The following is a 24,954-nucleotide window of genomic DNA, read 5'->3' as shown; positions in this document are numbered from 1 at the left end:
TATTATAATTATTAGTAGGCTATTATTATTGCATTTAAATACAAAATTGGGTTAATGTATTTACCGGCATGCCTGTGTGCAAAAATATAATCTAATTATTTAAAAATAATTATATATTCCAATATTCACATGTCCTAAAATAAGGAGGATGCGTGACGTCGAGACGTCGTGCGTGCGTGCGTGGAATATGGCGACGTCCCTGGGCTCAAACACCTACAACAGACAGAACTGGGAAGATTCGGTATGTTTTAATAATTATCAAATTATCAGACTGCATCAAAAATAAGTCTGTTTTTTCGTTTATTGAAAGAAAGAGATTTTAACAACACAATTTCATCTGAAAGTGAATAATAATTCGTGAACTCTGCTGTTCAGATACGTATTAGACTATAAAATAAATCGTTAATGAAGTTTACAGAGATATTTTGATTAATGAATGTATTAATATCAGTTTAAAATATTTTCTACAAATATCTTTACATAACTCTCAAATATTAATAATGAGTTTTATGATGCTTTTTGGCATTGTCAGGATAAAAGGTTTGTTTACTTATTATTTATTCTCTAGTAACCACTTGGCAATTCACAAAATATATCAGTTTAGAAGAGACAACTGAAAATAAATTAAAACTTTTTTAAAAAACGTTAAATAAATTAGATTAAACAAATTAGTTTACATGCGAATGTGGTGTTGAATTATCAAAATATTAACTCACAATCTCAAAATCTCACATCAAAATGGTTTGACTGACAGAAAAGTTTGGGAATAACAGCTTTAAATAATTTTTGTTTTTACAGGTCTTCCAATCCAGGTCAGAGACACGGGCATGTCCATTAAAGACGACATGCCAAGGTCTGACGTGAACAAGGAATATTACACTCAGAACATGGAGAGAGAGGTAACTATATTACATCTAAGAAATCCAATGCCTGAAAAAAAGAAATATGTAAAATTGGAGCATGTGCTTTATGTAAACTCTTGGTTTGCTGTATGTGTCAGATCCAGAACTCAGACGGTACCAGACCGGTTGGGATGCTGGGTAAAGCACAGAACCCCAGTGACATGCTGCTGAAGCTGGCGCGAACCACGCCATACTACAAACGCAACAGACCCCATATCTGCTCCTTCTGGGTGAAGGGAGAGTGTAAGAGAGGAGAGGAGTGTCCCTACAGGTCAGACTCTTCCGTTTGAGTGTTTTAAGGGGGTTAAATCTTTCACTTGTTATGTCAGTCATTTTTTTCTCTTAGTACTATGAAAGAAGGCAAGTATCACAGATACCAATATTGACCAAAATCAATTTATGGGGTTGAAATGAGTGAATATAGCCATTCAGTATTATGGTCAAATTTGGGCCATTTGGGTCCTCTTAAAACAGTCTTCACATGAATCCATTATTATGCATTCAGTACAAAAATATTTTAATCAGAAATTTTTCGGTCAGTTCACCTTCTGTAGTCTTGCAGGTTTTATATTTTTCTAATTAAAAAGATAAAAAAAAACCATACTTTTTGCATGCCGTATTATCATGTAATTGTCACGCCCAGTTGCCTGCACCACTGTGAGGCATTAGAGGGCGTTTCTGTTTTGTGTTCCTGCCTGTTGTTCTGGTCATTGACTCCATTTCCCATAATGCTGTGTTTTCATTAGTGTTTATCTAGTTCAGCTGTGTTCCATTTCCTGTTTGGTCTTGTGTTTGTGTATATCAAGCCCCGGTTTGCTATTGTCTGTGTGAGTTGTTGCTAAGTGTTACCTCCTGTGTGTCTGGTGACCCCTTCCTGGTTCAGTCATGTATTTCAGAGCTATTTATCTGTGGATTATCATTAAAGGATTCTAAACTGCATTTTGACCCACTTCTGTTGCCTACCTGTCTGCAGCCGTAACAGAACAACTCACCACAACAAAGGATCCAGCAGGAATTTTCATCATGCACCCACGTCAAAGTACTTGTTGTGACCCTTTAAAGAAACTTTGTTCCATTTATCAAAGGGACGTAATATTGAAGCGTATGTGGAGGAGTTTCTTCGTGTTGCCACTTTGTACCTGGTGATGATGCTTTGCTGGGACTGTTTTTGGAGTGGGCTTGACTTGGATATCAGCCTCAACTTGCCTGATGAGGATCCAGGTTGGTCCCTGGCACAATATATTGACTTTGTTTTATTATTTTGTCTAGCTGTTAGCAAACATTTAATTTTGTCTTATTCTATTTTTATTTATTTTGTCAAAGGTCATTTGCTGTCCTGATTTAAATTTTTGTTTGTTTGTTTTTTCCACTTCAGGACTTCCCTATTCTCTGTCAAACATGTCTTGGGGAAAATCCGTACATTCGCATGGTAAAAGAATTCAGTTTTTAAGTAACCTGCAAAGAGTAAAAGCTTTTTTCTTTTTTTTTGCTGAGTTAAAGCAATTTTTGCAATTTTGTTTTTGCAGACCAAGGAAAAGTATGGCAAAGAATGCAAGGTGAGCTCAGGATATGATGTTTGGTTATAGGCATGTATCTAAAGAAAAGTAGCTGGGTGAGTTATTAAATCGAAGTCTTTTGAATGTTTTTCAGATATGTGCGCGTCCCTTCACTGTTTTCCGCTGGTGTCCTGGTGTACGGATGCGCTTTAAGAAGACTGAGGTGTGTCAGACCTGCAGTAAGATGAAGAACGTCTGTCAGACGTGTTTGCTGGACCTGGAGTACGGTAAGAGTTACACTCCAGAACCGAAACCAGAAAATCTCTTCCTCTGAGCCAGACTTTTTCAGCCTTTTTCACAAGCGTGATTTTAATATATGCGTGATCCTGATTTCAAGGTCGTCAGGAGTGCTGCATTTGGAGAGAAGAAGGCTTTCTCTGGGCGTTTGAGGCTAACTTCCAGTTTGGTGGACCTACCATTGAGGTCAGTGAGAGCAGCTGGCATCTTAAGGCCTTCAGCAGTAGAGCTTCTAGAGGTGGTTCCTCTGTCTGCAGTGCTTCCAGTCGTGGCAGTGGCTATGTTGTGTGTCTGGGCAGTACACTGTACTCTTACTCCGGAGCCAAATCCAGGCCGAGAGTCCATTCTGGAGCCAAGTCCAGTTCAAGTTTCTGTTCCTGAGCCAAGTCCAGTTCAAGAATCCATTCTGGAGCCAAGCCTAGTTCAAGTCTCTGTTCCTGAGCCAACTCCAGTCAAAGAATACATTCCAGAACCAAGTCCAGTTCAAGTCTCTGTTCCTGAGCCAAGTCCAGTTCAAGAATCCATTCTGGAGCCAAGCCTAGTTCAAGTCTCTGGTCCTGAGCCAAGTCCAGTTCAAGAATCCATTCTGGAGCCAAGCCCAGTTCAAGTCTCTGTTCCTGAGCCAAGTCCAGTTCAAGAACCCATTCTGGAGCCAAGTCCAGTTCAAGAACCCATTCTGGAGCCAAGCCCAGTTCAAGTCTCTGTTCCTGAGCCAAGTCCAGTTCAAGAACCCATTCTGGAGCCAAGTCCAGTTCAAGAATCCAGTCTGGAGCCAAGCCTAGTTCAAGTCTCTGGTCCTAAGCCAAGTTCAGTCCAAGACTTTTCCAAACCAGGGCCGGTCCCTGAACCCAATTCAGACCCAGTTCCTCTCTGGCCACTGATCCAACTGGACCCACCTAAGCCACCATATGCTCCATCAGCTCCGCCCAGACCACTATCTGTCTCATCTACACCACCTTCTGGTCAGACGGCTCCATCAGTTCTACTTTTGGCCTCAATCTGGTCTCTGCCCTCTGCTTCACTGATTCCAAGGTTAGGATTATGGCCTGTGACAGAAGAAAATGCAAACATAAGCCACATGTTTTTTCTGCTACATCTGTGAGTGTTTTACTACATCTAAACAGCGACAAAAAATTACAGAAAATGTGTGGGGAAAAGCTTATTTTGTGAAGTTCTTTTACATTAAATGGAGAATTTAAACATATTGTTCCACTCCTGATCAAACTGTATGTTAAATCATGTTGAATACTACTTTTTTTGTCATTAAAACTAAAAGTGTATATGTATTTGAATGAAACATACATTTGAAAAATCTTAATCTTAATTTGTAGGGGAAAAAAAACTGTTATATGATTTAAAATGTATATTTGTGAACTCAAAAAATTTGGTAATATTAGGCCCTTTTGCAAATCAGCAGTATCATTTTAGTATAATTGAGATAATATAGTTTTTATTCATATTTAGAGTTTTTATTTTTAGATTTTAATTTTAATGTAATGTTTAGTTTTGTAATTTTTAGTTTTTTTTGTTAAATATGTCTATATGGTTTTTAGTTTTTTTATTTCAGCTTTAGTTATTTTAGTACATTGTTATTTAGTTATTTTTGTTCAATTAAATGAAAATGAGAAATGTTTCCTTGGCATCTAGCTGAAATAAAATAGTTATATATATATATATATATATATATATATTATTATTTTATTTATTTATTTTTTATTATTTTTTTTTTAAATTTATCTATTTACTTACTTATTTTTCTTTTTTTAATGGTATGAATTATTATTTTTGGTTAACTATAATAACCCTGAATATCAGAGGGTATGTTTGCAATGGCATACTGTTACGCTTCTTTATATAATTTGAAAAATATTCTGTCTTATTTTGTGAACAAACTGTATGTGACAGAGTGTTTTCGTTGATAATTTTTAACAAAAAAAAATTAAGTATTGTTAAACCTTTTTTGCAAATCAGGGCTGTGTATCCATTAAATCATAAAAAGAAACATTACAATAAATACATTTAAAATAAATAAAAACAATTAAAAAGGTTATTAATAACATTAAATAAATTAGATTAAACAAATTAGTTTACATGCGAATGTGGTGTTGAATTATCAAAATATTAACTCACAATCTCAAAATCTCACATCAAAATGGTTTGACTGACAGAAAAGTTTGGGAATAACAGCTTTAAATAATTTTTGTTTTTACAGGTCTTCCAATCCAGGTCAGAGACACGGGCATGTCCATTAAAGACGACATGCCAAGGTCTGACGTGAACAAGGAATATTACACTCAGAACATGGAGAGAGAGGTAACTATATTACATCTAAGAAATCCAATGCCTGAAAAAAAGAAATATGTAAAATTGGAGCATGTGCTTTATGTAAACTCTTGGTTTGCTGTATGTGTCAGATCCAGAACTCAGACGGTACCAGACCGTTTGGGATGCTGGGTAAAGCACAGAACCCCAGTGACATGCTGCTGAAGCTGGCGCGAACCACGCCATACTACAAACGCAACAGACCCCATATCTGCTCCTTCTGGGTGAAGGGAGAGTGTAAGAGAGGAGAGGAGTGTCCCTACAGGTCAGACTCTTCCGTTTGAGTGTTTTAAGGGGGTTAAATCTTTCACTTGTTATGTCAGTCATTTTTTTCTCTTAGTACTATGAAAGAAGGCAAGTATCACAGATACCAATATTGATACTGATATTTAAATCAATTTATGGGGTTGAAATGAGTGAATATAGCCATTCAGTATTATGGTCAAATTTGGGCCATTTGGGTCCTCTTAAAACAGTCTTCACATGAATCCATTATTATGCATTCAGTACAAAAATATTTTAATCAGAAATTTTTCGGTCAGTTCACCTTCTGTAGTCTTGCAGGTTTTATATTTTTCTAATTAAAAAGATAAAAAAACCCATACTTTTTGCATGCCGTATTATCATGTAATCAATTGGGTGATTTTGGAAATATTTCACCCCAAATATATATATATATATATATATATATATATATATATATATATATATATATATATATATATATATATATATATATATATATATATATATATATAATTATTATTTTATTTAATTTATTTATTTTTTAAAATGAATGTTAAACAGAAAAAAAAAAAAAAGCATTAACTTTTATGATTTTATTTATACTTATAATTTTTTTTTTTTTTTTGACAGCCCTGGTGTTATTATAGCATATTATAAATGTCATTTAAATTTTTTTTTCTCCATTTGACAGGGTTCCTACGGGGTTTGGAAAAGTGTGGAAAAGTATGGAATTTTTTTTTAAGTACTTTCCAGGTCTGGAAAAGTATGGAAAAAAGAAAGCAGAGTGTGGAAAATGATTTGTGTTTTCAGACTTTTGCCCCTATTTAGTTTTTTTTTTTTTATAATAGAAAATTAAGAATTTATTGAAAATAAATTTATTATACAAGAAGTCAAAGTCAAAATATGACTGAATGAATAATAAGCATTTTGGGTTTCTTCTTACAATATTCTTAGCACTGTATTACATAGCCTCAGGGACCTTTGCAAAAATAAAAACATATACAGACTTTTATGTGCGCACGAGAAACCATTAAACTTAGCATATAGACAATGCACACTGAGCCACCTATTGTGCCATCAGCCCATTACGCAGTGTGCTTTCTTGGCCTCCACAAACTATGCGTTAAAGAGACCCAAGGCCTTGAAATATGGCATACTGCCCTAATAAAAGCCAAATTTTAAACACTTTTATTTCTTATATACATTTTTTTAAATTTGTAAATATAGAGGATGTGTATTGGACATTAGGGCTTGATATTAGAGGTACTACCATTAGAAAAGCCAAGTAGATCTCTGTTAATTCATGTTCATCCATGCTTTTATTTATAGTAAGATGCAGTGATGCACAAAGGAAATATAAAACTAGAAATTGTAATGTGTAAGCATGCAAAAAAAAAAAACATGCGCATGTGAATAGTTTCTTGATGGCACAAAAAATGTTTCTTGTGTGCATGTAAAAGTCTGTATTTTTTATTTAACAAACAAGTTAAATTAATTTCCTTAATTAAATGAATGTCTCGTTTGGCTAAACTGAAATATAACTGGATTCAAGCAGGAATGCAGATGCTGTAATGCATCTGTCCTCACGGTGGCAGTAGCATTGTTGTGATCTAAAATCTCTAAAATCTTTCATGTCCCATCAGGCATGAGAAACCCACTGACCCTGACGATCCTCTGGCCGATCAGAACATTAAAGATCGTTATTATGGCATCAATGACCCGGTGGCAGATAAACTCCTGAAGAGAGCATCCAGCATGCCTCGACTGGACCCGCCTGAGGACAAGTCCATCACCACGTTATACATCGGGGGTCTGGGAGAAAACGTCACTGACTCTGAGCTCAGGTCAGAGTGATTCAGGAGCAATGTTACTGTCACTTTAAGTATGTTTGAATGAAGTATTCAAAATCTCCTCATGTATAACAGTGATATAGAGCAGTGTTATTTTAGTATCATTTATGTTTTATTAAAATTGTTTTAATTTTATATTTTCTGTTTTATTTTAATTTTAGTTAAAGCTTTAGTAATTTTTGTTGTATTTTTTGTATTTGAGTTTTTATTCATTTATTAAGGTTATTTTAGTTTTAGTTAAACTTAATGGAAATGTTGCTTTGGCAAATAGCTGAAATAAAAAATAGTTTTTATAAGCCATTTTTAGTAGAATTTTTTTTAGTCTGTGTAGTCTTTAATTTTTTATTTATTTTTATTGAGTATTAATTTTGTTTTCATTTTAGTAATTTTATTTAGTACATCAATATTAAGTACTTAAAATTAAATGAAAAATTTTGCTTTGGCAACTAGCTGAAAGTTTTTTTTTATTTTTTAAATATGTATATATACTGTATATATATAATTTTTGTTTTGTTTTTGTTAAGAATTATTTTATTTCAAGTTAAAAAAAAAAGGTTTTTCTAATAGATTTAGTTTTAGTTAACTATAATGACTCTGAAACAGAGGGTGTGTTTGCTCTTACATACTGCCATACTTTCTACTTTGTACTTGGTATGCAGTATGTATACTATGCTCAGTTTTGTAATAGAATGACCTATATAACATTTGCCAAGATAATGGATGCTTCCCACTGATTTAAAATGTAATGTAATGAGATCATGTGAAGTCATATGTGCGCTATTTTTCTATTCTAAGCTTGTACTTGATTTGTATCAATTTGAAACAACACCTGTCTTTTCTTCGTCTTCTCTCACAGAAATAATTTCTACCAGTACGGTGAGATCCGTACAATCACGCTGGTTCAGAGGCAGCAGTGCGCGTTCATTCAGTTCGCCACGCGACAGGGAGCAGAGCTGGCAGCGGAGAAAACCTTCAATAAGCTCATCATTAATGGCCGCAGGCTGGCGGTGAAGTGGGGCCGATCACAGGCTGCTAAAGGGAAGGATGGCAAGGACGAGTTCGATGAGACGGGGCGGACTAGAACCAGTTCCGGGTCTCCCTATAAGTATGTATTTCATTTAATTTTACTTACATTTCTTATTTTTATTTGAATTAATTGTATTTTTTCAACATCACTGTCTTTTGTTATATTGCTGTTATTTTGCACTGTGACTAACACCACCCCTTGAGCATGGTAAAATCACTGCAACAAGGTTTTGAAAGTCAAGGCTGTTTGATTATATTATGTGTATGTTGCAGCTCTACCGCCACCCACTGCTCTGGAGGAGGAGGCGCCTGCTAACTACTTCAACCTGAACCCCAGCAGCTCTCCTGGGGTCATGAACATCAGTCTGCCACCTCCACCCGGACTCCCAAACCCACTGCCACCAGGTGCACCCTTCATCTCCACTCACCCCTGCATTTACACATAAAATTAAAAAAGAAGAAAAAAAATTGAAATAAAATTGAATTACAGCTAAATAAGAAAAAATAAATGATTAATAAAATGACACAAGCATATAACAAAATTACTAAAAATGAAATAAAAATAAATGTACACGTATTTGGCTATTAAAACTGAATAAAAGCTAAATAGTAATGTTAAAATCAATATGATAAAAGCACAAAAAATGACTAAATCTTAAACTAAAAATTTAATAATACATTTATCGTAATATTAATTTTAAATGTATAAATATATGAATATATTAATATTAAATGAACTACGGCTAAATAGAAATATTAAGAAACTAATAAAAATGTCAAAAGCACATAATAAAATTACTAAAACTAAAATAAAACTGAAATTAAAAAATCTGTTTATTACATTTCAGTTACAAAACTAAAACGTGAAATGAAATAAATTGATTAATAAATAAAAGCTCATTCAAACTGCATGTACTATATATAAATACTGTCTGCGTGTGGTTTCAGGTTTTGGACCGCCCATGTTCCACCCCATGAGCCCTCCTCCACCTCCTCCGATGGCTTTGAGACCTCCAGGCCAGATCCATTACCCTTCCCAGGATCCTCAGCGCATGGGAGCACATGCTGCCGTTCGCCACAGCGATTGATGGACTCCTCATGTGGACTAGTAAAGATTCCCTCGCTGCTGCGGTTATTGATCTGTGAAGGTGATGTCGTCAGAGGGTGGGGTCTGATCTGTGACATCATACAGAGTGATTGACTGGTACACTATGGTGCGGTCATGTGATCGGGGGTGCTCTCGTGAGTTCAGTGCCACATCATCATGCCTCAGTCACACCTTATATACAGACACAGCTTACCAACAAACAGGCCCTTGTTATTAAAGTTTACCCATCTGACTTCAGACACAAACTCTCTGCCTCCTCGTTATCATATCACAGTGTTTAAAACATCATCAAAATGCTAACTTGAGTTTACATTGAAAATGGACTTTTGCAGTTTGACATGAAAAATTTAACCCATTTTCCTCCAAATTCTAATTACAGTTTTGCAAAGTTTTCCACATGAAAGTAAACATAATGAGCTAATTGTTGCATTACTGTAGATTATTGACCATTTGGGTGGAAAATTAGTGCTTAATTCGTGCAAATGTTTATGGTCCCAAAGTAAGCTTCATTTTCTTTTTGTGAAAAAAGAATTGCTTAATTTGAATTGTTTTTGTACAGTTTTTGTGAGATCCTCACACTCACGCCATTCACTCTTACATCTAGAGATTTAACATAATTGAATGTAGTGTCTATTTAAAGGATGCAACTGTTAAAAAATGTTTTTTTAATAAATGATAGTTGCATAGCCACTGTCTTGCTTCTCTTAAGTGTAAAGAACTTGATATTTGTTTTCATGCCGTTTTCTAATATTTCTCTGTTTTTCTTTGTGTTCTGAAGCATTTTTTAATGAACTGTCAGTTCAGGTTTTTTCTGTTATAACATGAAAAAAGAAATTCAAAAACAAGTAATTTTTATTGAAAGAGCCTACCGTTACCATTTTCTTTTGTGAACATTAAACCAGCCATCATTAAATGTACAGTCTGCTCTGTTTTTAAGAAACACAGCGGCCCGAAAAGTATTTGGACACCTTTGCATTAGACACAGCATATCAAAGCAAGTGCTTTTTATTTTAAGAAAGATGCACAAACACATTTTACAAGAAAAACATTTGACAAAAAAAGAGTTCAGTGTGAAAACAATAGATTTTTGATGTTTAGTCATCTAATGCAATATCAAACGCATATTTTCCATGTGCTTAAAGTGTCTAAATACATTTTAGGGGCCCCTGCTGCACACTTGAAACACTACCGTGAACACCGCATATCGCATGTCTACAATTATGAAATGCCAAAGGCTATTATGAATAATTATAAGAGTTCTTATTGTATAGCTGTGTTAAAGGAATAGTTCATCCAAAGAGACAATTTGCTGAACATTTTATCAGCTGTTTGGACTCTCATTCTGACGGCACCCATTCACTGCAGAGGATACATTAGTGAGCAAGTGATGTAATGCTACATTTCTCCAACTCTGTACCCATGAATTAACAAATTCATCTACATCTTTGAATGGATAAAACTTTCAGCAAACTGTCATTTTTGGCTGAACTATTCCTTTAACGGTTTAGGAGAGCAACCAAGACTTCCTTCATCCAGCACTGAGCCAAAACCATCTCCTCATCCTGATGTTTAATTTTCTAGCTGCTCTCCTCTGGCCTTTCACCTGCAGGGAACATAATGGGACGGCCTGAAAGTGCAAAGCGCAGGTCTTTACGGCGCGACAGTCTTTTCCTCTAATGTTGCAGGTGTGGATCAATGCCGAGCTCACAGGTCATTTGACTCGGGTGAGTATCCGATGCCCCATCCCCGCGGGGCTCTGTTGAAGTTGCGTCGTTTGGACATGGTGGCCAAGGTCATGCCAGAAAGATTTGGAGTCTCCAGAGCTTCGAAGCCAATAACAGGAATCACCCTCTGACTGCGCACAGGACCTCCAAATGGCACTGCAGCTCTAAAACAAAAACCACATGAAGAAGAGTTGAACTGAATCCACAAGTGCTCTCACAACCCATTCACCTCCATCATGTTGCAGTATTCAATGCAGTGTTGTTGTAATATTACATTTATTATTTTGATTATAGTTTTCATTTATATTTTTATATTTACAGTTTTCATTTTAGTTTAAATTTTTAGTAATTGTATGTGCTTTTGTCTTTTTTGTGTGTTTTCTTTTTTTTATGTTACCATTTAGGTTTCATTTATTTTTACTTCAGTTTTAGTTAAATTTTAGTTTTTATTTACAAGTAGTAATTTTAATACTTCAACTTAAACACATTTCAGCTCAAGGCAACCTTTAAATATTTTATGAATTTATAAAATTTATTATTATTGTAATTTCCTTTTTTTTTTTATATTTTCAGTTGTTAATTTAATTGTAGGTTTTATTTATTTAATTTTTTTTACTCATTTTATGTGATTTTGGCATGTTTATGTGTGTTTTCTTTTTATATTACTATTTAGGTTTCATTCATTTTTACTTCAGTTTTAGTTCAATTTTAGATTTTATTTACTAGTAGTAATTTTAATTTTTCACCTTAAACACATTTTAGCTCGTTTCCAAGGCAACCTTTTAATGTTTTTATTTAGTTTACATTTTCATATAATATTTATATTTTCATTTTCAATTATTTTGTTATGTGCTCTTCTCATTTTATTGTTTAAAAAAAAAAAAAAAAAAAATATATATATATATATATATATATATATATATTAATATTTAGGTTTAATTTATTTGTATTTCAGTTTTAGTTAAATTTCAGGTTTTATTTACAGTTATTTTTATTAAAATTATTAATTTTAATGCTTCAACCTAAACTTATTTTTTTTTAGCTTATTATTCCAGCTTTATTCTAATTAATAAAAATTTTTTAATCATATTAATATGATAATTAATCATATTAGTTAATGATAATAACCCTGATTCAGTGAGAACTTGGTGTGAAACACCAACAATTCATCTGGAATAAAATTGCATTTTGTTCAGTTTCAAAACCACAAGTCACTTGATGGACCCAGTCCTGCAGCCTCAAGATATTCTTGCTTCTGGATCTGACTCCACATGGTGACGCAATTTTAGTTTGTATCTGAGAAACCTGATCTTCTGTGTACGCAGTGTGTCTTGAGGCTCTGAAATTCGTGACAGGAGAAGCCGGCGGTGTGTTTAAATAGTTCCTCAGTCATTCGCTCCTCTGCGGATCCCGTTTCAAATGGGAAGGCGCAGTGGAAACATCGCAGCTCTCTTAAGTGGACTTCATAATTTGATAGTGTGGATTAGTCTTGTTGGGTCTATTTAAGGCACACCATCAGTACGCACAAAGCTAATGTGCCAAAACCTCTTGGTGACCCTCAAGGCCGTTTCTCATATCATGTTTTACCTCGGTTTTCTGGTACCGCAGAGAATGAAGACTTAATCCCTCCCAAATAAAGAAGCTGTTCCAGGGGAATCCCTACATGGGCCGCGGTATAGTGTGTCACGTTATTGTGATGCATCGATGAACCGTTTGATGCAACTCCTTCGGTTTTGTTTCAGCAGTCATAATGAAGGATTTTAATTGGATTGCGACTTTGAAGACTCCCGAATGTTGCAGTTTGTTGAATTACTAACAATGTCATTTGCAAAATAAAGTTGGTTATCTGAGCCATGGCACTTAAACTGGTGCGAAACAAGGTTGCATCTGGCTTGCATTATTTATTTTGTAATTTAGTGTGTTAGGGTTGTGAAAAAATTCTTAACCTCTAATTTTCCTTCCATTTTAGGGGTAGTTAATAGTTAGAGTCAGAGGGCACGCTCATAATCTGTTCATTGACCATCTGATGTGTATTATAAAAATAACAGGAACTGACTGAAAAGAATTAGGCTACCCATTGCAATCTTTTTACATGTAATGATTTAAAAGACATTTAGCTGGAGCTATGTAACTTTCAGCAGTCTTTTGCACCAGTTCGGCTAAAAACCTGTACAAGGTTGACATAACTGCTTTTGAAGAAGAACTCATTTGCAAGTCATCTGTATTTGTCATGCATTAAAGGTCATGGGCATCTTTCGAAAGAACCTCAGTTGATAATCGTGAGAACTATTTCATGTGACACTGAAGACTGGTGTAATGATGCTGAAAATTCAGGTTGGATTATAATATTGTACAATATTACTGTTTTTAACTGTATTTTCCATCAAATAGGCCAAATTGCAGTCTCCATTAAAATAATTTGGTTGTTTTGTAAATATCACAAATGTATGAAAATACTACCTTAATAAAGCATCTGAATATCACTTAATTGAATGTTTGAGTTGGACATGCCAAAAACAAATGCCTAAATATTGAACAGTTCATTTGAACAATTTAGTTTTTCACAAACGGAAATCAGTAGAATATTTGACTAACAAATTATATGTAATTAAATTAAACTTCAATTAAACTATATTAGAATGCAGAATTTGCACTGATCAGTTTCAAGAACTACAATGAGGCTATTTTATTTGAATGTTTATATATAATATATAATATGTAATCTTTAACAACAACTTTAAATAAGTTTGACACAATTAACAATCAGCAGCATGCTTTTACATGGACTGTGTAAGCAGAGTAAATGTTGAAATGAGGAGACTTTATAATGCAAAATATTGCCGACCATAAACTTTTGAACAACAGTGTTGAAGTCCATGTCATGAGCTGCACTATATTTTTTCACAGAATTGTTATTTGTTGTGACGGACTAAAATTGTGAGTCTTTTCAGTGTATCAAACGCGACCTAATCTCATTTTTTGTGTTATTATTGTAGTTTAATCAAAGACTTTAGATATGCCAAATGTGTGAATGGAATTCAAAAGGAAGTGTGTAAGTTGGTTTTTCTATGATTTCAGAATTTTGCCGTTTCAAATATGGCCGCCGAGTGAACAGACTTTCCCTGAAAGGTACTATCTTACCTGTTAAAGCACCTGTAGTTCGCTGGCGGGAGTTTCTGTGGCAGCTCCGCTATCTGAGAGTTGAGTGAAGACACAAGCTCTTCATTTTCTCCCAGGGCTTCCTGCCACGGTGAACAATAAGACTTCGGGATCACTGTGGCGTTGAATTTCTCTCGAGGGATCTCTCTAAGCGGTCCAGAGTAGCCTATAAGGACAGGATGGTGCTTGGTGATTCACAGGCCAATTATAGAGGAAGCTTTGCTGTCCTGAAGCGCATTCTAGCATGCTACGGTGTTTAGCTCATAGAGCTCGCCCAGGAGCGCGCATCCAGACCGGTCCCTTCAGGGGCCACGGGCAGATATGGAGATGGAAACAGGAGATGGATGTTTATTAAGGGCTCCACAGACGGAGGAAGAACATTAGACGGAGTTAATTAAGCACAGCAACGAGCTAATGATTACAGTTCATCAGATGAGTGAAGAGCGAAGCTGCTCTCAAAGACGTCAGAAATACATACAAGCATGCTCCTCATATTCAGAAATACACTTATGTGTTTCTATGCACCGCAAAAATCATTTTCTGAACGATCAGTTTCGTCTGTTGGCCAGTTAAAATATCTAAAAATTATTGAAGCAAGATAAATGTATCAATACTCAAGATATTAAAGAGGACCAATTATTATTATTATTATATATATATTTTTTTAAATATTTTGATATATTTAATATTCGTAAATTATTTTGTTAGTTTTAATTATATATATGTTAATAAATAGGCTACATATTAAAGTATTTTCATATTTTTCGTTATTGTAATAGGCTAGTTTATATTAAAGATAGAATTGTCATGGATTATGTATTTAAGTATTACCTATATATATATATATATATATATATATATATATATATATATATATACATACATACATACAGTATTTAATATATTTACTTTAATAAATACAGTATTTAAGTAATTGAATTAGCTTTTTATTTTTATATTTGCAGTTTGAATTAATTTTTTGTTTAGTCATTTTGTTATGTTCTTTTGTCATTTATTTGTATTATTATTTTTTAAATATATTTTAATGTATAGCTTTAATTTATCTCAGTTTTAATAATGTTTGTACTTTAATTTCATCTTATTTCAGTTTTTATGTTCGTTTTTGTTCTAATTTTTGTATAAAATTTTCATCTAATATTAATATTTGATTTGATTTGATTTTTATTTACACTTTATTTGAATTACCAAAACAATTTTTAAAAGTTTTAATGTTTGTATAGTATATATTTAATATGTAATAGTTTTTGATATTGGTAGTTATCAATAACAACACTGTTCTCAACGAGGACATTTATCTAAGATTTTTAGATATTTTACTGGAAGACATATAAAATAGTAATAAAAAATAAATAAATAAAACTACATTAAAGTCATTTTTACAGTGCAAGTTTTTGGGTCAAGATTATTAAAACAAATTATTAATCTTACTAAGACAATTTAAAGTTAGATATGGAATATATTATAAATGGAAGTTATTATAAATGTAAATTAGATTTTTATGTCTTTTTATAAAATGTTGATTTATAAAAAAAAAGCTGTGCTTGTTTTTGCAAAACTCACTGTCATGTTTCTAAGGTATTGTGGGTGGTTACCAGGGATTTACTAAGCAGTTGCTCTGGTGTTCAGAGTATCTTTTTGGTCCACTGCTATGCAATTGCTAGGATATTCTAAATGGTTGCTAGGTGGCAGCGTATTGGTACTATATCCAATTTCAGAGGCTACTTTGGATTTCAGGTTTGCTCAAGTCACTAATCTATATGATATAATGAAACCCATATGTTAGAAATGACAATAAAAGTGGTGTATTGGGTAATTAATAATCAGAAGAGTGTGTGTACCTGGTGCCAGGATGTTTGGGCTTCCTTTCTTGGCCACTGTGTTCTTGAGGGTGGTGACGAGGCTGTGTTTACCGGCCACTGGATACAGCAGGTTTTCTTTCCCTCCCTGCATGTCTGTCATCATGTGGTTCTGGTTCTGGTTCTGGTTCTGTTCCATGTTGTTCTGATGGAAGACGTTTAGGACAGAGCAGTTTATACAGTGTCTTGTAAAGCATGAATGCTTGACCTTTAACCTGAAGCCACATCTGTCTTTTCTAATCTGTAGCATTGCAGTTGGGAGTGTTTGACATAAAGAATGCCCAGCAGGAGAATGTGAGATGGGTTTCATTACCTCGTCAAATGGATTCCTGCAGTAAATCCAGGTGATATTCTGGGCATATCCGTCACATGACCTTATATTTGCTACACTGTAAAAAGTGAAAGTTGACTTAACTTAAAAAAATTGAGGAAACCCGTTGCCTTAAAATTATTAAGTACATAATTAAAAAAAGTTAAGTGAACTTGACAATTCAATTAACTTATTTTTTAAATTATGATTTACTTAAAAATTTTAAGGCAACGGGTTTCCTCAGTTTTTTTTTTTTAAGTTAAGTCAACTTTCACTTTTTACAGTGTGTATATATGAATCTGTGAGTTTCTTTTTTATTATTTTGTTCATAGATATGATTAGCCTAAGTATTCAAGAGTTATTTTACTATCATTGATTTTAATGTAATATTAGAGTTTTTATTAATATTTTGAAATAGATTTTATTTTTATGTATTGTTATTATTATATTTAATTTTATTTTTGTTATATTTTAGTTAAAGTTTTAGTAATTTTGTTGTTTATTTGTTTTTATCATTGTTTTTATCACACACATGCATTTGTGTGTGTGGTTCTATATAGTTTTTATTAAGTTTTAGTTGATTTAGTTTTAGTTATTTTAATACTTTTTTTAAACAATAAAATGAAAAATGTTGCTCTTGTCCACTAGCTATAAATTAATTTGAATAAAATGAAAACTAAAAACTTTCAAATCACATGAGCCAAGATTTTATTCACAATAGAGCATAGAGAACATAACAAATGTTTAAACGGAGAAATGTTACACTTTTATCAACTAAATGAGCTCATTTCAAATTTGATGCCTGCTACAGGTCTCAAAAAAATTGACATCAGGTCTGTAACATGATTAGCTATAAAATGAATGTCTTAGAGAGGCAGAGTCTCTCAGAAGTAAAGATGGGCAGAGGCTCTCCAATCTGTGAAAGATTGTGGAATACTTAAAAAACAATGTTCCTCAACGTAGGGGTGTGCGATATTGACAAAAAATAATATCTCGATATTTTCTTGGATTTTATCGATGACGATATTTTGCTGAGTGTGTTATTGTGCTTGTATCTTAAGGACCACCTTGGACAGCTGACTCCTAACGTTTTTATATTCTTCTTATGTGTGGTGGTCAGTTCACACTGATAGAAATTTATCTTTTCCAATAAGTTTAAATTGATTTTTACCTGTTATGGGGATTTTTCCCTTTATAAAGCCATTTTTCTAAAAGTGTGCATTATTTTTTGAGTCAAATTATATTCTGACAGTTAATTAGAATAATAAGACATTTGGGCTGTTACCAAGAAAATGAAAATCAGTATCAATAAAATTCATCTTTGCAATGCAGAGAAAACAGAAGTAGCTGCATCTGAAGTGGCATTTAGATGTATTTACACACTGTTTAATGCAGGACATGAATGCATTTAACCTGCAATTACAAATGCATAAATCATGTTTTGATATATTAAACATAAAACGTTGAGTACTGATATTTGAAATTATTTAAATAATAAAAAGGAACTATAAATGTGAAATTACAACCGCCAGCAGGTGGCAGCAAGTCACTGTTAATAAGTGAGTCATTACGATTGAACCGAATCATTTAAACGGTTGATTCACCGTCATTGCTCAGAGACGCAAAACATTGCTGTGGCTGTGTTTGGAATTATTTTTGTTGTGGAAATAGAGCAAAAACAGGCAATATTGTGTCTAAAACGTAAGTCTCTTAATTAATTTATTGTTTTGTATTTTATTTTGTAATTTATTGTTTAACTGTTGTAAAAAAAAAAAAAAAAATCAGTATTACATTTGTAATCATGGTAATTTTTGGAGAAAAACATGGCACTTTTTCCGTGATATTGATAGAACTATATGAAATGATATAAATATATACATTTTCTGTCTCCATATCTTGAATTTTGTGATCATTCTAAATGCATTTTTTTATACTGAATCATGCAGTGAAAGATCAAACTCAATAAATGACATTATTGAGTATGCAAAATACTCAATAATGTCAAATTGCACATCGTTAAAACAACAATTACGATGCTATCGCAGACGATATATATCGCACACCCCCACCTCAAGTGCATAACATCATCAAAAGATTCAGCGAAACTGGAGAAATCTCTGTGCGTAAGGGACAAGGCCGAAGACCTTTGCTGGATGCCCGTGGTCTTCGGGCCCTCAGACGACACTGCATCACTCATCAGCATAATTCTGTCATCGACATTACTAAATGGGCCCAGGAATACTTCCAGAAACCACTGTCGGTAAACACAATCCGCTGTGCCATCTGCAGATGCCAAATAAAGCTCTATCATGCTCTATCCTGTCGTGTCCTGTGGGCCAAGGCTCATTTAAAATGGATTGTTCTGTAAAAAAGTGTTCTATGGTCAGATGAGTCCAAATTTGACATTCTTGTTGGAAATCACAGACGCTGTGTCCTCTGGGCTAAAGAGGAGGGAGACTTTGCAGCGTGTTGTCAGCATTCAGTTCAAAAGCCAGCATCTCTGATGGTATGGGGGTACATAAGTGCATACGGTATGGGCAGCTTGCATGTTTTGGAAGGCACTATGAATGCTGAAAGGTACATAAAGGTTTTAGAGCAACATATGCTCCCCTCCAGACGACGTGTATTTCAGCAAGACAATGCAAAATCACATACTGCAGCTATTACAACAGCATGGCTTCGTAGTAGAAGAGTCCGGGTGCTGAATTGGCCTGCCTGCCTGCAGTCCAGATCTTTCACCTATAGAGAACATTTGGTGCATCATTAAACGACAAATACGTCAAAGACGACCACAAACTCTTCAGCAGCTGGAAACCTATATCAGGCAAGAATGGGACCAAATTCCAACACCAAAACTCCAGAAACTCATAACCTCGATGCCCAGACGTCTTCAAACTGTTTTGAAAAGAAGAGGAGATGCTACACCACGGTAAACATGCCCCTGTCCCAACTATTTTGAGACCTGTGCATTTTGTGCATAAAATTGTAAAATTTCTCAGTTTAAACATTTGTTATGTTATCTATGTTCTGTTGTGAATAAAATATTGGCTCATGTGATTTGAAATTCTTTTAGTTTTCATTTTATTCAAATAAAAAAAACGGGTTGTATATATTTTATTTGAATTTTTCTCCCCAAAATTGCATGGATGTATTGTGTGTCTTAAAACAGGGTGTCTTACGTATAAGACGGAGGGAGCGTTTGCTGAGTTCTCCAGCGTGAATCTCTCCACTCTCCTCTGGCGCTCCTGGAACATGATGGATCCTCTGTTGGTGTTCAGGTTCAGCTCCTCCATCATCACATCCCTAGGAATGCTGATCTTCTTCCCAAGGTTCAGACCTTCTCACACACACACGCTCGCTTTAGTGGACATTAGTGTCATTCATCCTTGATCGTTGTCAAGTGTTTTACAGTATGGACATAATTTTCATCAGAGTTTTTGTTTTTGGAACAGTTTTTACCATGGTACTGAATGATTAATACATATGCATTCAACTTTGGGGTCAATAGGATTTTTTTTATTTTCAAAGAAATTATGCATTAAAGTATCCAATGTATCGCAGTTTCAACAAAATAAGATGTTTTTAACATTGATAATAAGAACAAATGTTTCTTGAGCAGTGAATCATCATATTAGAATGCTTTCTGAAGAAACAAAATGGTGCTTGTAGAGAATTTAAGAGGAAACCGCAGACAAATAACCACAGAAAATGACAAGAAGCCCCAGAAACGCCCTGATTAAATATTACTTCAGGCTTTGAGAATTTGTATTAATGAACCGATTATTGTGAAGTATTTGCCATTAAAATGGATGACACATTATACATTTTATAGGGTATAAAAAAGAAAAAAACTATGATAAATAAAAATTCTATAAAACTCGCTGTAAGTGTTATTTTAGTGTCACTGAGATACTATTATAGTTTTGCGTTAGATTTGATATATTTTCTGCTTGCATGTTAATTGTAAAGTCTTAGTTATTTTGTTGTGCTTTTATCTTTTTTTTTTTGTTATTTTATAGTTTTTTCAAATTAATTTTTATTTCAAGTAACAACATTTTTTCAGTGGTTTTAGTTTTAGTTAATTATAATATCCCTGCTGGAGTAATGTCTCCAGAAAATATAGTTTTGTGTCACAAGAATAAATCACGTTTTAAAATGTATTCAAAAAAATTTGATTAAACAAATGCAGGTGAGCTTCTTTCAGAAAGACGAAAAACATCTTACCAATCCCAAAATTGCACGGTAGTGTAAAGTGCATTATGATGATGTAATTTGGTGGCGGCGTCTCATGCCTCATGATTAAAGGTCTAGACTGATATTTTTTTTAGTGACATTTCTAAGTGGGGCTTTACTGTCCAAATGCTTTTTTAGGGCCGCTCTTTTTTTGACTGATCTGATCTCTTGCATTGTCATTGCTCTCGGGTTCTTCTGTCACCGCTGCTGTCGTGTTTGTTGTGTTATATGGGTAACTGATGATTATTATTAGACTGCAGTAATGTGGAACCCTTGGAGAAATGGACTCGCCCCAAAGTGGCATTTTCAGTGAGGGCATTCCTGCCAGGGCTCATGCTAGCAGCGGCCCGTGGCTTATTCTTATAAAATTCCTTCTCTAGAGTCAGATTCAGCTGAGCTGGAGTTGCCATGATGCCAGATCGGATGGACACGCTGTGGCTTACGTCAACGGAAAATCGCAAACAAACACACTGAGGCGTTGGGATAGTTTCAGGAATGTTAGATGTGGAGATTTCCCTCGGTTTAAATCACTCAAGTGACTGAGGAAGAATCTGCTTTGATCTGTTCTGCTCCTGTCAATCAACTGCACCGTCTCTCATACGAGTCCTTACAAGTCTGAAGTCCATCCGCAATCACCATACGATTGCTCTGATTATTTTTTGGCATGATATGTCATTTTGTAAGAATGTGTGTGTTTTTTGCTTCTATAGGGCTTCATCTAAGTGTTTTTGTAGTGTGTGTGAGTCTGATATTCCCTACATTAGAGTAACCAAATGTCCCCACAAAGATAGTATAAGACCACTAAATTTTGACCTTGTGGCGACATTTTTTTTTCTCGGTCGTCATGAGGAAAACAGCTTATAAATCATACTAAATGAAGTTTTTTTATTTTGAAAAAAGATTTCTGTGAGGGGTAACTGGAAAAACAGTTACGTCATTATGTCTAACATAATTTATACAATAATCATTACGTCTATGGAATGTCCCCAGAAAACATGGCAACTAGTGTGTGTGTGTGTGTGTGTGTGTGTGTGTGTCTTACCTCCCTTTGCCTCTCTGCTCAGGATCATGGCCTGCTGCTGTCTCTGTTTGGTGAGACTACGTTGTGCCGTCTGCATCCTCTCGGTCTGAACACACATCACAACACAAGTAATTCATATCCTGCTTATAATAATAATAATAATAATAATAATAATAATAATAATAGTTTTTATATTTAATATTTAAGCTATTATGTAATTATTATTTTATTAATACTATTGATATTATTATTATTAATAATAATATTTTTAGATTTTTAAAAATTAATATCTGCTTTAGTTTTGTACTAGTAAAAGTAGTTTTGTAATGAATTCCCATTTAGTCCCTGACGCACCCCTGCTGACCCCCATTATAAAAACCTGATGCCAGTTTTGCGTGCGGACTGGTCTGTATGTTGTATGTCTGTGTGTATTTGTGTTTGTTGTCATTGGAGATCGTTGCTCAGTCCTGGTTAAGCTCCATCTATATGATTCATGTTATAGCCTCACAGCTGGACCTTCACCTTTGAACTGAGCTTAAATGCAGCGCTAAAGGCTCAGATCATTTAGTGTCGGGAGAGTTTGAAGATTTTAATTAGTTTTGTACTAGTAATGTTTTGTAATGAATTCCCGTGTATTGTAATTGTAACATTTAAATGTATTTATTTTAAATTTCATTTTAATTATATATTTAAAAAAATATATTCTACTAGTTGAATATTGAGTTGAATTGCACAAAATAATAACATTCAGTGTATTTTTTTGCATAAAATAATATACAGTGTATTATTTTTGCATAAAATAATAACATACAGTGTATTTTTAACAATATTTTTAAAAAATATTATTTTGATAAAATATTAAACATTAATATAAAATAATTGGTCCCACTTTATATTAGGTGGCCTTAACTACTATGTACTTACATTTCAATTAATAATTTGATACAACGCACTTATTGTGCACATACATGTTTTTACATTGTACTTATATGTTTAAAAATATCTATATGTAATTACATCTGTAATTAATTTCTGTAATTAAATTTATAATTACACTGTTGACCCATCCCTTACACCTTAACCCACCCTTAAACCTACCCATACCACCAAACGTGCCCCTAACCTTACCCGGATCCCACCTCAATAGCAGCAAAAGTGTTTTGCAATACAACATGAACACAAAAAGTACATTGTACTTATTTTTTGATGTAAGTACATAGTAGTTAAGGCCACCTAATATAAAGTGTGACCAAATAATTTATTGTAATAATAAAATAAATGTATTATTATTATTAAAAATAATACATTTGATTTAATTAATATCAATTAAATTATAGTACTGCATAAAATATGACTTACATGTTGATTTAATAGGTAACAGTATATATGATAACTGATATTGAATTATTATTTGACATTAAAAGATGACATGCAGGGTATTTTATATGGTAAAAAAAATGCCCATAAAAGTCAACTCTAGAAAGTAAATTTTGGTCTCTAATCAAAGTTAATTTTTGATAATACTATACTCTGTGTGAAATTACTTAATTAATGCTTTATGACGGAATCTTTTGACTGGAGTTACTGTGTGCTGTTTTTTCATTGGAGCAATTTTAATTAAAATGTTCAGTTTATTTATTTTTTTTAATCCACTAAATTTATTGGCTTAGTTTAGCTGCTCTTCATTGAAGCTACAGGAAGCATTTTGTCATGCTAAAAGTTCAAATTTGACAGATTACATCTGATTGGACACACTGCATTTACACAGCTGCTGTGCGGATTACATGACCAGACACACACACACACATCCTTCGTACCCAGACGAGCGAGTTTCTGGCTTACCTGAGTGTGTGCTGGAGAAGATGATGTGCGGTGTGTTGGCTGATCTGTGTGAGTGTGAGAGCGCAGCAGAATGAAGCTGGTTTCTATAGACTCATCTCAGCCCCTGCCCGATGACATCATCGCTGCTAATTTAGCCAAACGACAGGAGCTAAAAGGGGCAAAGCATTTAGTCCCTGACGCACCCCTGCTGACCCCCATTATAAAAACCTGATGCCAGTTTTGCGTGCGGACTGGTCTGTATGTTGTATGTCTGTGTGTATTTGTGTTTGTTGTCATTGGAGATCGTTGCTCAGTCCTGGTTAAGCTCCATCTATATGATTCATGTTATAGCCTCACTGTCAGGGTCACAGCTGGACCTTCACCTTTGAACTGAGCTTAAATGCAGCGCTAAAGGCTCAGATCATTTAGTGTCGGGAGAGTTTGAAGGATCTGAGAACTATTGAATTCATATTGAGATCTGTGATGTTTGATCCGAGCACAATTTGAGAGCTTAAGATCATTTTTGAAATGTCTTTTTCCAATCTGTTCTGCATTTAATCTTGTTGATTTCTGTGGGACTCAATTGAGGTATAAAAGAAGTAAGATTTTCTCTTTTCTATATGGTTGCTTTTTCTGTAATGAGGTTTAAATAAATGTCACATTAATTACCATGTGAATTACCATTCAGAAGTTTGGAATCTGTAAGGTATTTTACAATGTTTTTTATTTTTTATGCTTTTTTAAAAGTCCTTTTTGCTCACCAAAGCTGCATTTGTTTAATCAGAAATACAGCAATATTGTAAAATATTATTACAATATAAAATAAAATAATTTTCTCTTTTCTATTATTTATTAATACTTTTGTTCAAATGTTTTATATTCTAACAGAAACCTATTAAACCTGTTAACCTGAATGAGTCACAATCAGGAAGAATAAGTTACCAATAAAATGAAATTCAAAATTAAAATTATTACAGAGGTGGCACAGAACACAAAAGTGGCATTTAGGCATATTTATAGACTGTTGCAAAGTTATTGTCACATTTAGTGTTTGAAAAAGAAAAAAGGAGGATGCTAAACTAAAAGGTTTCCTGAATAAAAGTATTTATTAAATAATTTCAGGTAAATCCACAGATAAACAGAAACAAAACAGTGTGCTAGGCACAAACAATACCAGACAAAGGAAGATCAGAAATGGAGGAACATCAAGATAATGAACTGAATCCAAACAGGTAAATAAACAGTATGACGTAGCAGGACCACTGTTTAGGAGCCACAACCAAAGAAATCCCAGTGATTTTTTGACACTGGTCATTATTCATCTGGGACAGCCCAAAATTGTACAATATATACTGAGCATAAGCCACACAAAACAGGAACTGAATACAGTGAAAATGAAACCAAAACACAGCATACTTTTTAAAGCACACCCCACCCCCAAGAATGCGGATCAACTTGGATAAAAGTCCAACTGAGGAGGGAGGGCAGGGGCACCGGAGGAGGACGAGGGGTAGGAGCAGTGCTGGAGACTAGAGCCAATGGTGGCAGGCAAGGTGGGAAGC

The 24,954-nt window shown here is 34.0% G+C and overlaps 3 protein-coding genes across 3 annotated transcripts; 2 read left to right on the top strand and 1 right to left on the bottom strand.

Moving 5' to 3' along the window:
- Nucleotides 1–158: 158 nt before the first annotated feature.
- On the top strand, nucleotides 159–10,161 carry LOC131553907 (pre-mRNA-splicing factor RBM22-like). The gene is given in 11 exon segments (XM_058798889.1): nucleotides 159–241; nucleotides 2,278–2,331; nucleotides 2,429–2,458; nucleotides 2,553–2,685; nucleotides 4,908–5,008; nucleotides 5,110–5,282; nucleotides 6,907–7,107; nucleotides 7,970–8,185; nucleotides 8,187–8,218; nucleotides 8,413–8,544; nucleotides 9,088–10,161. Coding segments are annotated over 11 exon segments (1,266 nt in total). The 5' UTR covers nucleotides 159–187; the 3' UTR covers nucleotides 9,228–10,161.
- LOC131553909 (pre-mRNA-splicing factor RBM22-like) lies at nucleotides 804–1,983 on the top strand. Its single transcript, XM_058798892.1, has 2 exons — nucleotides 804–899; nucleotides 1,001–1,983. The coding sequence occupies exons 1-2, from the start codon at nucleotides 828–830 to the stop codon at nucleotides 1,190–1,192; spliced, it is 264 nt and encodes an 87-aa protein (XP_058654875.1). The 5' UTR covers nucleotides 804–827; the 3' UTR covers nucleotides 1,193–1,983.
- A 75-nt stretch (nucleotides 10,162–10,236) lies between the features above and the next one.
- Nucleotides 10,237–23,471, bottom strand: myoz3a (myozenin 3a). The gene is made up of 6 exons (XM_058798891.1): nucleotides 23,414–23,471; nucleotides 21,593–21,677; nucleotides 19,497–19,654; nucleotides 15,990–16,152; nucleotides 14,113–14,296; nucleotides 10,237–11,135 (listed from the first exon to the last, which is right to left on the bottom strand). The coding sequence occupies exons 2-6, from the start codon at nucleotides 21,666–21,668 to the stop codon at nucleotides 10,952–10,954; spliced, it is 765 nt and encodes a 254-aa protein (XP_058654874.1). The 5' UTR covers nucleotides 21,669–21,677; nucleotides 23,414–23,471; the 3' UTR covers nucleotides 10,237–10,951.
- Between the last annotated feature and the right edge of the window lie 1,483 nt (nucleotides 23,472–24,954).

This window comes from Onychostoma macrolepis, chromosome 14 (genome assembly GCF_012432095.1).
Source record: "Onychostoma macrolepis isolate SWU-2019 chromosome 14, ASM1243209v1, whole genome shotgun sequence".
Classification (NCBI taxonomy): Eukaryota; Metazoa; Chordata; class Actinopteri; order Cypriniformes; family Cyprinidae; genus Onychostoma; species Onychostoma macrolepis.
This window is presented reverse-complemented; position numbering and strand designations above follow the sequence as displayed.